This window comes from Lygodium microphyllum, chromosome 16 (assembly GCF_053477565.2).
Source record: "Lygodium microphyllum isolate KBCC chromosome 16, Lygodium_microphyllum_v1.1.10, whole genome shotgun sequence".
In the NCBI taxonomy this organism is placed as follows: Eukaryota; Viridiplantae; Streptophyta; class Polypodiopsida; order Schizaeales; family Lygodiaceae; genus Lygodium; species Lygodium microphyllum.
This window is the reverse complement of record NC_141150.1, coordinates 53727253-53744950: the sequence shown is the minus strand read 5'-3', so window position 1 is coordinate 53744950 and position 17698 is coordinate 53727253. Positions and strand designations below refer to the sequence as shown.

General features: G+C 40.6%; 1 protein-coding gene across 1 annotated transcript; it reads left to right on the top strand.

Moving 5' to 3' along the window:
* Positions 1 to 8391: 8391 nt before the first annotated feature.
* LOC148022836 (Alba DNA/RNA-binding protein) lies at positions 8392 to 12307 on the top strand. Its single transcript, XM_087695763.1, has 8 exons — positions 8392 to 8810; positions 10778 to 10858; positions 10957 to 11045; positions 11129 to 11203; positions 11324 to 11382; positions 11484 to 11549; positions 11642 to 11848; positions 11939 to 12307. Exons 1-8 carry the CDS (start codon positions 8688 to 8690, stop codon positions 12004 to 12006), a joined length of 768 nt encoding a protein of 255 aa, XP_087551889.1. The 5' UTR covers positions 8392 to 8687; the 3' UTR covers positions 12007 to 12307.
* Positions 12308 to 17698: the final 5391 nt, after the last annotated feature.

Sequence of the window (17698 nt, the reverse complement as noted above, 5' to 3'; positions counted from 1 at the left end):
TGTTGCTCATAATAATCCATACCAAGATCAAAAAAATACTTTGCATTGTCTTCTTCTAGCATTATAGAATCACATAATGTCTTTGAAGCTTCTATCTATAAGCCAATCCTCTATGTATTTAAAGAAGCAATCCTTGCTTGCTTGCCCATGGCAGCACATAACCCAACCTTGTGCTCTCTTAGCATAGTTAATGCTAACATGCAACATTCCATGCATGCACACCATGACCAAGATATTGGGTCTACAAGCTCTCATGCAATTTAAGAACCTCTTTGAGCTTTGTAAGTATCATGCTATCTTCCTGCTTAATGACCTGGGACTTTGCTAGTGATTCATGAGATCTAAAACCTACATCTATATTTGCAACGTGGGCATACAATGCAACACGTTCTTGCAGTGAATCATATATTAAGAGAATTGAGTGTCAAATATCCTTAGCACTTTGAGGTTGTGATATACGAAATCAAGTGATTTCAATCGTGTTATTGGATAACTCGGTTGGTAGATCACTTGGGAGCTAAATCTAATTAAGATCAAGAGAAATCTTAGGACTTGAAATCCAAGAATGTCACCTTTGGGTAACTATTGGGAAACCTTTCTAGAGATAAAAATGCAGAATAGCATCACATATATGAATCAAAATACAATTTAGGATGATGCAAAAATTGTGAAATTTTCAGCATGATTGGGAAGAGTGTTCTTGCTACAATTTTCCATGAAAGACCTAAAACACGGGGGAGCCATGATGCAAGGCAAGATGTGTGAGAGGCAAAAGAAAGAGGAATTGTCCCTTTGGAGGGGAGGGTAAAATATTGAAAGACAAAGAAGTTGGAGTAGTGCATCATATATAATGTGCAAGCAAGCAAAGAAACCGATGAGAGATTGAGCCTCTTAGGTCCAAGTTTCTCCACTCTTATCCAACTGTTTCTACTTTGGTAAAGCCTCAAGCCTCACATTTGAAAGAAAAATCTTCTTAATTCTAGAAAACTAGAAAGATTTTAATGTGATAAATCTACCATTGCATGAGGCTCACTTGTAAGCAAGGTAGATTGACCTCTCATGTCATTCAAAGGCTTATTTACCTCTGCTGCTTTAAACCCAACCAATTTAGTATCTCCACTTATTTCCTCCTCTCCTTCTATGTAGAGGTAAACCCTTGCTCTAAGCTTTCCCCTTTGATTTGAGCCTTGGCAACTAGCACATGTGTTTCCCCTTCAACTCTTTCCAACGTATTGCTTGTAGAAATGGGACCAAAAGTGATGGTTCTCCTCTAATGCCAAATAAACAAATTCCAACTTGAAGATCATAGTAAGGCAAAAGTAAAATTATGGAAATACATTCCCAACATTCCCTTTTACCTTCAAACAGTAAGCATCCTACATAAAACAAGTTTCTCTCCACTTTCAGCAAATTGAATGCATGCAATGCTTTGACTGACATTAATATGCACCTTTCTATGTTGATCATTACAAGATATGCCCAATCTAAATATCCAATATGGTAGAGAACTCCAAGTAGAAAATAAATTTGGACTTACAATCTCATATTGGTTTTAGGACTTTTTTAGTGATTCATGAGACCTAAAACCTCCATGTGTATTTGCAATCAGAGCATATGATGCAACGTGTTCCTTGCATAGAATCATATATTGAGAGATTTGAGCCTTCAACACTTTGAGGTTTCGTGATGTAAGAGATCAAGTGATTTCAACTACGTTATTGGATAACTCAGTTGGAGGATGATCACCTGTGAGATAAATCTAGTTGCAATCAAGAGCAATCTTAGGACTTGCAATGTTGAAATGTCACCTTTGAGTTGATTCCAACTACCACATGAACCAACAATGGGGCAACCCTTCCAGAGATAAAAATGCAAAATAGCAACAAGTACATGAGTTAGAGTACAATTTAGGATGATGGAGAAATTGTGAAATTTTTAGCATGCTTGAGAGGAGTGTTCTTGCTACAATTTCACACGAAAGACCCAAACCACGGGTGAGCCATGATGTTGGGCAAGATGTGTGAGAGAGAAGTAAGAGGAACTCTCCCTTTGGAGGGGAGGGTAAAAGATTGAAAGATAGAGAAGCAAGAGCAGTGCATAATATGTAATGTGTAAGTAGAGAGATCAATGAGAGATTTAGCCTCCAAGGTACAAGTTTCTCTACTCTTGTCCAGCTCTTTTTACTTTGGTAAAACCTTATGACTCACATCTGAAAGCAAAATCTTGTTACTTCTAGCAAACTAGAATGAGTTTGCAGTGATAACTTTGTTGCTGCATGAGGCTCACTTGTAAGCATGGTAGCCGAACCTCTTGTGTGATTTGAAGGCTCATCTACCTATGCTACTTCAAACCTAGCCAATTCATTATCTCCACTTGTTTCCTCCTCTCCTTATAGTATAAAGGTAAACCCTTCCTCTGAGCTTTCCCCTTTGCTTTGAGCCCCAACAACTAGCACATGTGTTTCCCCTTTAACTCTTTCCACCTTATCACTTGTAGCAAATGGGATCAAAGGTGATGGTTCTCCTCTGATGTCAAATAAACATATTCCAACTTGAAGATCATAGTAAGGTAGGATTAAAATTATGGAAATACATTTCCATCATTCCCTTTTACCTTCGAATAGTAACCATCCTACATAAAACAAATTTCCCTCCACTATCAGTAGATTGAATGCTGGCAATGTGCAAATTGACATTAAGATGTGCCTTTCCATGTTGACATTTACAAGATATACCTTAACCTGTGCTCTCTAGGCATAGTTAATGTTAAGAGGCAACATTCCATGCATGTACCTTGTGACCAAGACATTGGATATGCAAGCTCTGATGTAATTCAAGAAATGCTTTGAATTATGCAAGCATTGAGCTATCTTCTTGCTTAATGACCTAGGACTTTGCTAGCGATTCATGAGATCCTAAACCTACATGTATATTTCCAATGAGAGCATATGATGCAACGTGTTCTTTGTGCTACATCATATAATGAGAGATTTGGGCCTTTACTATCCTCAGCACTCTAAGGTTTCATGATAATTGATTGTGTAAGAGATCAACATCATCAACTGTGTTATTGGATAACTCAATTCTAGGATCACATGTGAGTTGATTCTAGTTGAGATTAAGAGCAAATTCAATACTTGCAATGTTGGAATTCCACCTTTGAGCTGATTCCAACTACTGTATCAAGCAACTATTGGGCAACCCTTCTAAAGGTAAAAGTGCAAAGATAGCAATAGGTGTATGAGTCAAATACAATTCAGGATGCATGAAAATTTGTGAAAATTTCAACATGCTTTGGGAGGAGTGTTCGTGCTACAATTTCACAAGAAGGACCCAAACCATGGTTGAGAACAATGATGGGCAAGATGTGGGAGAAAGAAGTAAGAAGAATTGTCCCTTTGGAGGGGAGGGTAAAAGATTGAGTGACAAAGAAGCAAGAGTTGTGCATCATATATAACTACGTAAGCAAGTAGATGGATTGTAGAGAGAGAGAGAGAGAGAGAGAGAGAGAGAGAGAGAGAGAGAGAGAGAGAGAGAGAGAGAGAGAGAGAGAGAGAGAGAGAGAGAGAGAGGGAGAGGGAGAGGGGGAGAGAGGGAGGGAGGGAGGGTACACATTATAGGAGCAAAAGTAATAATAATCTCAATTCATTTTAATTTGAAAGGAGCTCAAACTACATATCACAATACACAAATAACACAAAATAAATGAGGCAAATCTACAACCGAAAAAGTGAAGCCTTTGTAATACGTACAAGCACCTTTTTTGTATCTTCATAAATATTATTTTTGTGACTAAAAGCAATATCTTGTTTTTCCTATAACAAGCTAGTACTTATACCACTAAGATATCCACACCTCTTAAGTCAAGGTGTGAGACACATAAATGAAGCATGAGAATTGTTTTTCTCTTGTTCAATTGAAGGATTGTTATTTTTCTCCTATTCCAAAACAACAACTCTTAACTCCAAAAGTGAGCCACTTAACTCAAGAGAATGAACCACTTAACTTGAGTACACTGTGGGTATTTTTTTAGAGGTAGGCACCACCTTGCCACTACACTATTATGTAAGCATATGCCCTAAAGGTGAATGCTAGCAAATAATTGAAGATACTAAATATACTAGAGAAGCCCTAGGGATCTAATACAATGTGGAATTCATATGGGCATCACTATCATCCCAAGATATCCCTCATGGGTGTATCCAACATGCATAAGTTGAAGTATTAACATAGAGCTCCTCGATAATGTGTTAGTATCATTTGTAGGGTATGGTACCTTGAGTGGGTTGGTGGATTGATGGGCTGTGGGCAGCATGCTTTGCATCTCTGTGGCTTTGCCTAAGGAGACTCCTTGTGGTGGAATCACGAGCTAGTATGGGGACTCCCTATTGTGGAGCAACGAGCCAGTTTGGGGTATGATTTGAAGTATTAGGTGTAGTTGCAATGTTGAAAAAGTCAATAAGGGTGGTTTGCCTTCACTCCCCAAGGTCCCTCCCTCAAGATTGTAAGAGGCAATCCCTATGTCAACACAAATCCAAAGGGAGAGAGAGAGAGAGAGAGAGAGAGAGAGAGAGAGAGAGAGAGAGAGAGAGAGAGAGAGAGAGAGAGAGAGAGAGAGAGAGAGAGAGAGAGAGAGAGAGAGAGAGAGAGAGAGAGAGAGAGAGAGAGAGAGAGAGAGAGAGAGGTGTGAGAAAGATGGCAAGACATTGCTTTGTTTTCCTCATGAAGTTGCTTAATGTTAACAACTTTGCACAAAGCTACCACAAAGTGGCCTAGCATTCCTTGCATGTGAAGGAATAGTAGTACGTTCTTATGCATGCATGCATGCACATGCAAGCATGCAATTACCACATGTAATTTACACAACATGCACACATACATGTGTGTATGCATATACCTCCACAATGATGCATTTAGCATATTGTTACATTATACAATACCTAAGTCCTTGATTCTCTTTTGAATTAGTAGCAAGAGATACTTTTTTATTAACAAAACATAAACTTGATTAGCGATGCCTTGCATGCCTAACATTAAAGGTCTTGGTCAACCAAATGAATCATGTGGACATAGTTTTGAGTTTGCTTCACCATGCCAACTTGAGACAAAGATTTAATGTTTTGCTAGAATTTATGGTTGCTCTATCAACTCTTTTTCCATACAAAGATTTAATGTTTTGCTAGAATTTATGGTTGCTCTATCAACTCTTTTTCCATATTGAACACTATTCTTTCTCTAAAATGCCCTAATAAGAGTCTCTTAGGTCACATACCCCATCCTATATGAAAGTTTTGGTAGCTTCTTTATATAGTGCAAGCTTGTAGAAGATCATGAGAGCAAAAATACATATGCACATGTCATACTTTGTCAATGGATAGACATTGATTTTCACATGTCTATGAACCTCACATAACATCGTGAACCCTCATATTAATAATTGTGCCTAGAATTTGCAAGCCTTGTTGTAGCACGATCAGGTGACTCCAAGCGCCAAGCTACCCATGTGAGAGTTAGACAAATGCATTGCATGTGTTGTGAGCGAGCCACTATGCGAGAGGGATATCAAGGGCGTGACAGCTCATGATGCGACACGACGCGGAGGGTGCATGTTGTGACGTGATGGTGTCTTCTTGGCATATCTTGCGAGTTGGATTCTACTTCGTATTCACGACACAATGCGGTGTTGCAGGCCCACAAACCATCACCACCTTTAGTTGTCCACACTACATGGTTTGATATCTGAGAAACATCATGATATGCTGTAAACCCCAAGACACATGTCACACGTGATTTGAACTTCGATCATGAGCCACATATCAGTTTGCACCCCATAGATTGTCTACAACAACATGCCATGTAGTTGGAGTGTTTTAACAACTTGCTTGATGTGGTTACAAAAGGCACCTATACTTTGATGGAACACCCATGCAAACTTTCACCTCATCTTACTACTATATTATTTTGGTTGTAGGTTCAGAAAACCCCGAACCTCCAGAGGGCCTCCCAAACCTACAACCTTTTCCAAACCTCCCTTTTTAAATTAAAAGCCCCTCCCCTCCCCTTTCTCTCATGTGTGATGTCTCCTTTTCTCTTCCCTCTCCTCTTTTTAATTAAAAGCCCCCCCCTCTCGCCTCCCCATTGTAGGGCCTAGTCTCTCTCACTCTCTCAAATTAAAACCCCCTCTCTTCTCTCACTTATAATCTCTTTCTTTCTTTTCCCCCTCCCCTTTTTAGTTAAATTCCTCCCCCCTCCTCCCCTCTCTCTCATGTGTAGGGCTTAGGTTCACACACACACACACACACAGAGTTAGGCTAAACTTTTTAATTTAAACTTTCTTTTTAATTGAACATTGTAAAAGCTTTTTTTAATTTAAAGAAGGAGAGAGAGAGGAAGAAGAAGAAGAAAAAGAAAAAGACGAAGAGAGGCGGAAAGAGGAAAGAGAGAAGTCTTTTTTAAATTAAGCCTTTTTCTTCCTCCCCCCTCCCCCCTCTCTCTCATATGTGTAGGGCCTAGGTTTCTCTCTCTCTTTCTTTTAATTAAATAAAAATTCTTTTTAAATCAAAAGTTTCTCTCTCTCTCTCTCTCTTTCTCTCTCTATCTCTATCTGTGTTAGATTAAACTATTTAATTTATTTTTTCTTTTAATTAAACATTTTTTGGACATAGTTTTTCACACACTTTGAGAAGAAGAAGAAGAAGAAGAAGAAAGAGAAAAAAACGGAGAGAGGGAGGGAAAAAGAAAAGAGAATAGTCTTTTTTAAATTAAACGTTTTTTAATATAGTTTTTGACTTAGAGAGAGATAGAGAGGAAATATATAATTTGAAGGAGAGAGAAAATAGGGGGAGGGAAAGGGAAAGAGAGGAAAGAGAAAAATAGAGAGAGAAAAGAGAGAGAGGAAAAAACTTGAAAGAGAAAGATAGAGGAAAATAAAAATAAGGGGAGAGAGAGAGAAATAAGAGGAGAGAGAGGGGGAACAAAGAGAAGGAGAATTATAGAGAGAGAAAATATAAAATTTAAAAGAGAGAGAAAGAAAGTGAAAAAAGGAAAAGAGGGGGGAGAAGAAAAGGGGGGAGAGACAGAGAGAAGAAAAGCGGGGAGAGAAGAAAAGGAGAGAGAGAAAAGAAGAAAAAGACAGAATTTAAATACACAAAGAGAGAGAGAGAGAGAGAGAGAGAGAGAGAGAGAGAGAGGAAAGATAAAATTTAAAAGAAAGAAAAGAAAAAAATTTAAAGAGAGAATGAAGAGAGAGAAAAATAGAAATAAGGAAAAAAGAGGAGAGGGAGAGAACGAAAAGAGAGGAGGGGGAAGAGAGAGAAAAAAGCGGGGAGAGAGAGAGAGAAGAAGAAGAAGAAGAAAGAGGAAGAGAGATGGGGAAAAAGAGGAAAGAGAAAAGTCCTTTCTAAATTTAAATATTTTTAGAGAGAGAGATAAAATTTAAAAGAGAGAGAGGGAGAGAAGAAAAAAAAAGAAAATGAGGAGCAAGGGGAGAAGAAAAGGGGGCAGAGAGAGAGAGAGAATAAAAGGGGAGAGAGAGGAGAAGAGAGAGAATATGAACATAAAGAGAGAGAATTATATGTAAGGAAAAGATAAAATTCACATACTTTAAGAGAGATTGAGGGGGGGAAAGAAAGTGAAAGAAGAAGAAGAAGGAGAAGAAGAAAGGGGGAGAGAGAGAAGAAAAGCAAGGAGAGAGAGAGAGAGAGAGCCAGGAGAGGAGGAAAAAAACTAAAATTGAAGGTAGAGAGAGAGAATTAGAAATAGGGAATTGGAGAGAGAGAGAGAGTGTGTGTGTGTGAAGAAAAAAATTAGAAACAGAGAGAGAAAGATGAGATGGATTATCGCATGGAAACTTCACCTGTCACTTTGGGTAGCAAAGCTTCCACGAAGCGGCAACGCTAGTGTTTAATTGAGGAAGCTCTTGGATTTGTGAAATTGCACAATTCCTAGCTATGACATGGATGCATACCATGGCATGCTAGAAGCTTCTTCCTTTTCTTTATCAGAAGGCAAATATATCTTTCGGCAACAGTCGACTCAAGGTTTGGACTTGCACACCCAAGGTACACAACTCCTGTAATAGCTAGTGAGGTACCACCCCATCGGAGGCTTCGTGTGCCCCCCCCATTTTGAACTTTTGGCATGAGGAGGAAGTGAATGGAAGCTCCCTTTTAAGGGTAAGGTAGGAGGAACGAGAGAGAAGGGTGGGGGGTAGAGAGGAAAGAGAGAGAGGAGAGAGGGGGAAAGGAAACCCTAAGGCTTTGAAAGGGTCTGAACCTAATGAGGATGTGGGGCCAGAAGACTACCGATGACGTGGCTCTCCAGAAAAATGAAATGGCAAATAAAAAAACCCTTTTTTTCCCCTCGTTTCTGAGAGCTTCTTTCTTTCTTCTACTTCTTCTTCGTCACCGTACCAAATTTCTTTAGCACAAATTTTTCCCATCGTCACAAATCGTTTTCTTTTCTGCGTCGTCGTTTCAGGCCGGGAGCTTCCACATCTGCGAGCGCGGGGCCGCGTGCCGTATCTGCTCGCCATATCCTCCTCCTCCGTCCTTCTTCTCGAGACTTCTTCCTCCACTGCTTCGTCTCAACTGTGCTCGTAGTCTCCTCCTCACCTCCCCCGGCCCCCGGCCCCGCCCCTCGCACCCGCCCGCCCGCCCGCCCCCTGGCCCAAGAGACCTCTGCCTCTCCATGGATCGCTACCAGCGCGTCGAGAAGCCTCGTGCCGACACCCCTATCAGCGAGAACGAGATCCGCATCACCACGCAGGGCAAGATGCGCAACTACATCACCTACGCCACCTCCCTCCTCCAGGTGCTTTGCCCGTCCCGTTTTGGAATTTATGGTCTCCCGTGCGCGTCTTACCGCATAGTTAGAGTTGTTTACAGGGAAATTGTGCCTTACTCATGTTTTGCCGTTTTGCATCTGCTCCAAGCTGGGGTTTTTGACCCGAGGGTTTTGAGATTCTACAGTTCTTTGTGCGCAGATCTCCCTCTATGATGTCATTCTGCACTCTTTTGTTGAGCTCTGATAATCTATGGATTTGATGACAGAGAAATTGTGCCCGCAACATGTTACATGTTTTTGTGTGTGTGACGGGGAGGAGGGGAAACTCAATCTGTACAGAGGCACTGCGTGTGATTGTACTGTGTAATTTAAATAGACTTCAATGGATTTCAATGTAGGGGCCTCACACACATGTACATGTACTGGAGATATTTTATCAGAGTTGTGAAATAGAATTGGGGTTTCATAGCCCTTGAATGTCTAGTGTGTTATTTCTACGTACTGGTGGTACGGGAGAAGAGGAAATCAGAGGGGGTACCTACAACAATTTATCAAGAGGGTATCTACAACTATGAAGCATTATATGCCCAATCGCCTTGTGTATGCTATACAAAATTCAATTCAAGGGCCAGTGGATAGCACAAGATCAGAGCTCTGACTGGCATAACAGCTCTCAACCACTCATTGGTCTATTCAATGGTGACACATGTAAGATAGTTGTTAGATGAGTGTATGTACAAGGTCAAGGCTTAAGGGGCTAGCCGCCAAACTCTATTCAGTTCCAATGCATTCAGCAAGGGGGAAACTCAAGTAGAAATAATGAGACTGGACAGGCTTCAAAGAGAGTGAGGAGGAAACTATAGGAATTATGAAACCAAATGCTTGATTGGAAAATAGTGATCCAGAATTGTATTTTCATTTCTCTTGTCTGGGATGTTCGTCATTTGTGAAGTTTGCAGAGTTTGTTTCTTTGCTCTTTTAACTTGCACGAGTTTGTTTCTTTGCTCTTTTAACTTGCAGAGGGTAGTTTTCTTACTCTGCATAGAGATTTATTAGGGTGCGTGAAGAATTCCCCTTTAGATCTGTGCTTGTGGTGGTGGGAAATAGTTGTGAGGCCAATGTTAGTTTCACTGGAAAATCAAGAACGACTTTCCAGGAGTTTTAGGACTTGCATTAGTGAGTCTTGGTATATTTTAGTGCACTTGTCTATCTTGCCTCGTAGAAATATCAAGGCTGTTACTGGAAATTTTGTGCACTTGTCTACATCGTCTTATAAGTTCTGTTGTTTACCTGTGGTTCTTCAAAGTCAATTTGCTTAAGCAGCTAAACTTATATTGAGAGAGAGTCTTCTGGATAGGATTAAGAATAGACTGATTACAAATAACTAGCTTCAGACTAGGGCCAAGATAACCTGGCTGTGGCTCATCTATATTCCTGTGCTTATAATGCCCAAATATTTGGTCTATGGTCAGGCTCCTTTGGGCTCTATATCAGTCAGTTTCATGTCAAGGATTTCTGTTGGAAAGACTTAGATTCTTTGCCGTGCTTGTTTGCTTGATGTTTGGCACTGCTCCACAACTTTTCAACTCGCTATTTGATGTCATTATGCTGTCTATTTTTGAACCATGGCCCTTTTGACAGGGTACCAGTTGTTTATGGATCAAGCTAGAATGTTATAGTGATTCTCTGTCCCTTTGGGTAAATTTACTGGGGACCTGAGCTAAGAGCTTAAAGGAAAGGTGAATGTGAACCTGATTCTATCAAACTTCAGGCATCTTTGTTGCCAAAGTTATATTTCTGTCTTAATTGTGGTTCGGTACAGAAAGCTTCAGAGTACCGAAAGCTTCCGATTTGATGCTTCTGGATTTACCACATGCTTTGACTTGTTTATCCTCTGGATGTTCATTGCAAGCTTTAAATTAACTGTAACTGTGGTCTCTCTGTTTTCATTTTGGCAAGTTTAATTGTAGTAAAGCTTTTGTGTGCTGGTGCAGGATAAGGCAACGCCAGAGATTGTACTGAAGGCAATGGGACGAGCAATTAACAAAACTGTGACAATAGCTGAAATCATCAAGGTTGCAGCGGGTTTGAAGCATTGGTGCTGGTTTTGTGCATTGGCTTTGTTGTATGGTCTTGTTTATAACTAGCAATCTTCTGTGACTGCATCCTGCAGAGAAGAGTTGCAGGGCTACATCAAATTACAACCATTGGCTCAACTGATATAACTGATACTTGGGAACCTTTAGAAGAGGGGCTTCTTCCGTGAGTAGTCACCATGAACTACATGGTTAGGGCTACAAGAAGTTATGCATGTGATGAGTTAGTAACTGGCATTGTTATTGTAGGTTGGAGCAAACTCGCCATGTCTCTATGATTACAATTGTTCTGTCCATCAAAGAATTGGATACCACCTCCACGGGGTATGCTTTTGTGTATTACTACTATTTTCACAACTATTTTGTATGTTTCTTTGGATTGGCGTTATGTAGCTTATTGACCAGATGGTTTTGACTCTTGCATGGCTCATGGATGTTTGGCAGCTATCAGCCACCTCTTCCAGCAGAGCTTGTGAAGCCCTTGACAGAGTTTGAAGATGGAGGTGAAATGCAACTTCAAATTCCATCACGTTTTGAAGATGAGGATTTCTTGAGTTCTTGGTGTTCTTATAAGCCTTTTGGATTTGTAAATTGTGGATTACAGAAGGTTCACCTCGAGGGGGGAGAGGAAGGGGAAGAGGGCGAGGAAGAGGCCGTGGGAGAGGAAGAGGTAGAGTAACCTACATGCTGTTATCCTGGTTCAGGATGTTAACTTGTGAGATGCTATTTTTGAAGAAAGCATGTCTGCTGTGTGTTGGGCAGGAAATATAGCTGGAGGGGATTTCAATGGATTTGATGGAGGGTGGAATCGAGGTCGAGGTCGAGGTCGAGGTCGTGGGCGAGGCCGGGGCCGTGGGTTCAGGGGGCGTGGTCGGGGTGGCTATGGTGGTGGAGTTGAAACAGTGCAAGATGTTGGGGGCTATGATGATACAAATGCAGGTCCTATGGATGGGTTTGTCCGTGGTCGAGGTATCTGAGCATCTGTTGTTACTGGGAATGGTTGGCTTGTTTTTTCTGGAATCTGGCATTCTCTTATATTATTAGACTTGTCTGTAACAGGTCGTGGTCGTGGAAGAGGCCGAGGCCGTGGCAGAGGCAGAGGTCGTGGTTTCCAGGGAGGAGCTTGATCTGACAAGGAGTGGGTGACTTCAGTCATTCATTTCCTGTGCAGATTTAGCTCCCATGTGCATTTCCCACTAGAACAAATGAGTTAGGTTTGTGTTTCAATACAAAAATCTGAGTTTTAGATGAGTAGCCTAGTAGCCTAGCATGAGAAGGGGCCGTATTTTTGTAGGATGGAAGTTGATTTTATTCATTCTTGTGAAAATCACTACCTGCTCTTCTTAGAAGCTGAACGTTAACAGCGTTCAGGCTGTTGTATTTCATTCTAAACTGACAAAGTAAGCAATTTATTTATGACTTCTGAAAGCTGGTCTCATTGATTCAGAATTTCTTATAGAGTTTTCTTTGGAGCTTTCTTCTCCAACTCCCAATTTCCTGTTGAGTCTCATATTTCTTCTCCCACCTTTCATCATTTCACCTCATATGATGTTTGCACAGTGCTGGGATGTTGCCACCAATTGGTTTACTGTATTAAGCCTACAGAATAGTGGTTATATTTTTATTACCGATGCCAGATGTGCACAGTGCCTTCTCGTTGAAGCAATGCCATGTTCAGCACCGCCTCAGTTTTGAAATATCTTTCATTCAGTGAGATTAAATAAATGAAGACTTTTTAGGAAGTGCTGGCATAGTAGTTGGAACTTACGATGACTTGTTAGATGTGCCCCCAAATTTTATTTGACTGAAGACACATGTGGATGAACCATGTAAGATTGTTGCATAGATGTGCCATTAGTGTCAGCACATAAGCACTGAACTCTTTATGGAATGGTAGATGTTCACACACTGGATATTGCAGTTTTGTATTTATCTATATAACCCAGTCTCTAGCAAAGCAAGTTTGACAAAACTTTTGAGTGCGGAGCAGTGAAACTATAGTTTTGGATTGTAGTTCGTAGTGTTTTCAGAGGTAAAAAGATTTGTGCACGCCGTTCTTATTGAGCCTGATGTGATGCTCACCTTTGAATCAAGGTTTGAAACATTTCTCAAGGTGAAATTGAAATATCTGAATAGCTGCAAAGCAAAACTTAAACGATTCCTGATGGTGACTTGCCTCAATCCGAGGTGGTAAATCCGCGCATACATACAATGACATGATTTCTTATACAATGTCTTGAAAATCAAGTTAATCTCCTTAGAAGAAAAAATGTACATAATCCTGGCTATTACAGAATAAGATTACAGATCCAGTGTACTAAAAAGCAATAAAGAACAATTTTAGGCATTTTCAGATTCCACAATTTGCGAGTCTTTCTCATGGCTAGGGTAGGGAAGCCAGTTGTTACCAAACTCGTGTAACTTCAATTCCTGCTATGGAAGCGAGATATTGATCTATTTCATGCTCAACCTCTTTGCGAAAAGTATTTGGAAAACAGAAATTTTGTGTTCGGACTTCAACCCTGTTGCTCCTGGCCTTCCAAGTTTTGTGCAGTGTTGAAAGATTGGGGGCCTGTAAGTCGCAATAAGGGGCTGAAAGGGCTGAGGTTCAAAGTTTTCGAAACCAGTGAAAATGAATACCGTTATATCTCTAACCAATGGTTAAGCAAAGACAGTGCACTACCCACTCTGTGCTGACACTTTTATTGGGTGAGCTATGATATTTTTGGGGGGGCTGTTCCCTAACTAGCTTGGAAAAACAGCAGCTACAATCGAAGAAGCCTACACATTCTTGGGGTTAGCTATGATATTTTTGGGGGGGCTGTTCCCTAACTAGCTTGGAAAAACAGCAGCTACAATCGAAGAAGCCTACACATTCTACAAAGCATAGGAATGAGCATCCAAGGTGAGGTTATCTGCCGCAGCAGCAGCAGGGGCAGAAACAACCTGGATTGCTGTTAGAAATGTGATTTTGCTGTAAGCATATCAACAAGCAACATATAACAAGTCATGTTGCATGGAAACCCCCTTGGAGAGAGTGAGGTGCTCATTTTACAACCCCACTAGATGTGTTCACTGCCAAAAGCATCTAGGTTTTCGAGCACATGTGGGCTAGTGGAAGGGCCCAAAACTTATGGTCTGATTGGAGGAGACTAAGTGGTCTCTACCTAGAAATTGCCAAACGTCCTGTTCCTTTACTAGCCCAGGTCTCTGCCTTGCTTTAGCAGGCGTATTCTGATGAACTGGAATCCATTGGCACTCAAATAAAGGATTTGGGGCATTTTGATACTTTATCTATAGTAGATTTACATAGAAATTAGGGTTTATAAAAAGAGTGATAATGAGGGGCTAATGGAGTGACACTAAAGGATGCACTGTTTTAGGGCTTTATAGAATTTAAAATGTTTTTGATGGCTCACTTGTTTTACTCACATTACACTTATAATAATACTCAAGAATTTGTATCATAGCTTTAACTGGTTAAAAATATACATATTTTGTGTCAAGACTGTTACTAGATTGGGGCGAGGTGCGTTTTGGTTTTGGGGGATGCCGGCCACCTTTATTGGCCCCTTTATCCTAGAGTTTGAAAAATCTCTCTCATGATAAGAGTCTGAAAATTCTTTCTCGTGCTGCTTCTCAAGACCTGACAGGGCACGCACAAAAGCCATTCAAAACATGAGATCTCATGGGCAAAGTGTAGTCCATCAGCCATGTGAGCAGTGAGCAGCATAAGTGTAGGCCATCAGCCTTCAGCCATGTGAACAACGTGGGACACGGAGTGAAGGTGCGAAATGTAAACAAGGCCTTGACATGATCATTTAGTTAGCCAGAGAGACAATGGGATAACACCACTTCTCTACAATCTCCTTCACGAAACCACCAGCGAAGTTAATAGCTGACTGTGACCAATTATGCATGGTAGCTTCACCCATTTGTCAGTGTAAGAAACCATGGCTAATCCAAAAGGCAAGAGCGGAGAAGGTACACTGACAGTGCAGAATTACTCAAAAAGCAGGGGGAATGTAAGGCCATTATATGGTGATGTCTGCAGAAGCTAAGGTGGCCATAGCTGAAGTTTATCTAAGAGGCCTCAGAAGAAGGCAAAAAGGTGTTTAACCAAGAGAACCTCATAAGAATGGTATGAAAGGCAAGCAAGGCCAAGGGACCTCTCACAGATATCTCACAGTGAGTGCCGTTGCTAATTAACCGTTTACCATGAGGCACTTATAATGGCTCCTGTCTCAGGCAGGCAGGATGTTATTATCTGGTGGATTCTTGGCTAAGCCTTTGTCTAGAATGGCTTCTTGCAATTCGATGAGTCTCGCCTCTCGTCCCGGTGATTTGATATATGGATAATGGTACTTGCCATTGGCTCACAGTCTCGAGATCCCATGAGCTTTTCTCGAAATGGGTAGCCGGAGATGATGAAGCAGGTCTGCATCGAGCCATCTCCCAACCGTACCAAGTACTACTATATTGGCGCAGCGACCTTAACTTCATGAGACGAGTGTCAAGCTATTCGTAGAGGGCTGTGTCCTCGTAATGCTCTCTATGCTTATCTTCTGCATCAACCCTGTAGACTGTACTATGGACTCTGGGGTCGTCGCTTCTCTCGGGTCCTGCTTTCAAGTTACTCTTAATAAAATAAAATAGGACAAAATGCGAAACTTCGATGTATTGATATTGATGTAAGTATTTACAGCCTCACAGAAAGCTCTTACATGCTTCTTAGCTTGGAAGTTGGCAATGATTACAAAAGGGGTTTCCATCACCTTATTGGCCCCTGGGCCCTATACCCTAGAGCTTCTTAACTTTGTGATGATGACCTTACAACCCAAGTCTTTTGACTCAACCTTCACAAGACCCAATGGTTCATAACAAAATTTGGCAAAATGATCAGATCATAGATGGATCTGAAATAAGCCAATGTTTCCCATCATGAAGTAGGCAATTTCTACCTTCCCAAATCCTTATAAGAACATTAGCTCTAATGATCTAATGATTTGCCATATAAGAACCGTGCTTCTAGTTAGTCTTGTAACTGGTCAATGTCAGAGACTTAAGAGAATTGTAATCACACCTATAAGGTGGCTTTTACTTTACTTAGATAAGTCGAAGTTTAGAATCCTCCGTGACTTGACAATGCCCTTAATTTGAAGGGTTGTATATGTTTAAATCTAATATATTGTTTGATATTAGAGACTTTGGATGGACAAACATGAAATACTTTCTTCCAATGCCCAATGTATGCTAAGTTTCGAATCCACCCTCAATACTTCTTGTGGAAGGAGCTATTGCTAGGAGAAACTAATAGATTCCCCCAATGCTATTTGTGGATGGTATGGTGGGTATCTAGAAATAATTTGGTCTTTCAAGGTATACTATGGATGAAAATATCGCGTTGATTTTTGGTTTTGTTTTATAGATTCTAAAGTAGAAGCCCAAAATTATAGAAGAGGAGGTCAACAAACTAGTGGAACCCCTAAAAGTCTTTCTAATTTTTTTTTAAAAAAAGTTGGTGTTGATGGAAGCAAACTAACATGAAGTGGCTCCCATCCTTCTCTCCCACAAATAGCAATTCTAAAATTCCCTAGATTGTACATAGTGATTGAGCACTCAAGTTGCTACAAGTGGATCAAACTTACTTGATAGCTGGAAGTGGAGCAAATTTTAGCCCAATGGATCTAGGTATTTGTGCACATTGCAGTTCACATCGTAACTGTGAAGGCATGTGGTTGACCTCATTGCCCATTTGTTTTAGGATGGTAAGTCATGCAAGAGCTTGGAAGTTACCCGCCCCATAAACCCGGTCTCTCTAGTTGGAGAAGCTGTGAGGAAACCTTTCATGGATGAAATTGTTTTGTGCTGTGACATTGAAGATATGGTGCTCCTTAGCATTGGAGTGACCAACTTGGTGACTATATCTGCTACACAAGATTCATTCTTATTTGCCTTGAGTGGTCATGTAATGTGGATCTAGATTTTCTAGGGATAGGAATAGGTTGCATAAGGGCCATACGTTTGTTGGTAGTTTTTGCTTACAAAACATGATATAAAAAAATGCAGTATATGTATTAAATAAAATCAAAGGAAAAAAATGGACATTTACATCACTTGACAAGCTCTTAGCTAGAAAGCCCAAGTCAAGACAAAAAAAGACAGAAGTCTCTTTTTCCTTTCTTATGATTATTGGCCTCCTCCATCCATATCAAATTCGACTTCACATGGATATCTAACTTATCTTCTTGGAAATCCCTTTATGGTTCATTAGGCTCCTCCACACTTCCATAAGCTAGTCCTTCCTGGAGGGGGCCATGTGTCTTTCCTTCCTTGTAGGATTTATTCCACCCAACTCTTCTCATCTCTCCAAATTAAAACCTTTTTGCAATATCATCAAGTGAATTTATCTCACCCCCATCCTAAACACATACTTGCTCCACAGTTTGGTCTTTCACGCGACCAAGTTAGTGTTTTCATTGCCTCCTTCCATCCTTCAAGGCCCGAGATTGCCTCGATCCACATGAGTCCTTCCCACTTCCCTTCGGGAGAGCATCATTGATGGCTGCTCTTGCAATCATCATCCAGGGTTCCTCCTACTCCATGGCATGCCACTTCCTTAGCCTCAAAATCTTTCACTTTGACTTTGTGAAACATGACTACTATTGGGACAAGTATCCCCAATAGTATCTTATTTAGAATTATGAGTCTACCTACAATTATTTGTAGAGGTAATGAAACCCTTCAAAACAATTATATGCTAGTTATGGTGTGCAGTTATCATTCTAGCATAGAACATGCTAGCAAGTATATGCACCC

Bases quoted from the DNA above. Each gene is read 5' to 3' on its own strand.
- LOC148022836 (XM_087695763.1), top strand. From the start codon at position 8,688: ATGGATCGCTACCAGCGCGTCGAGAAGCCTCGTGCCGACACCCCTATC. The intron at 11,383-11,483 runs GTGAAATGCAAC...TGTGGATTACAG, and splicing joins GACAGAGTTTGAAGATGGAG to AAGGTTCACCTCGAGGGGGG. The intron at 11,550-11,641 runs GTAGAGTAACCT...TGTGTTGGGCAG, and splicing joins AGGCCGTGGGAGAGGAAGAG to GAAATATAGCTGGAGGGGAT.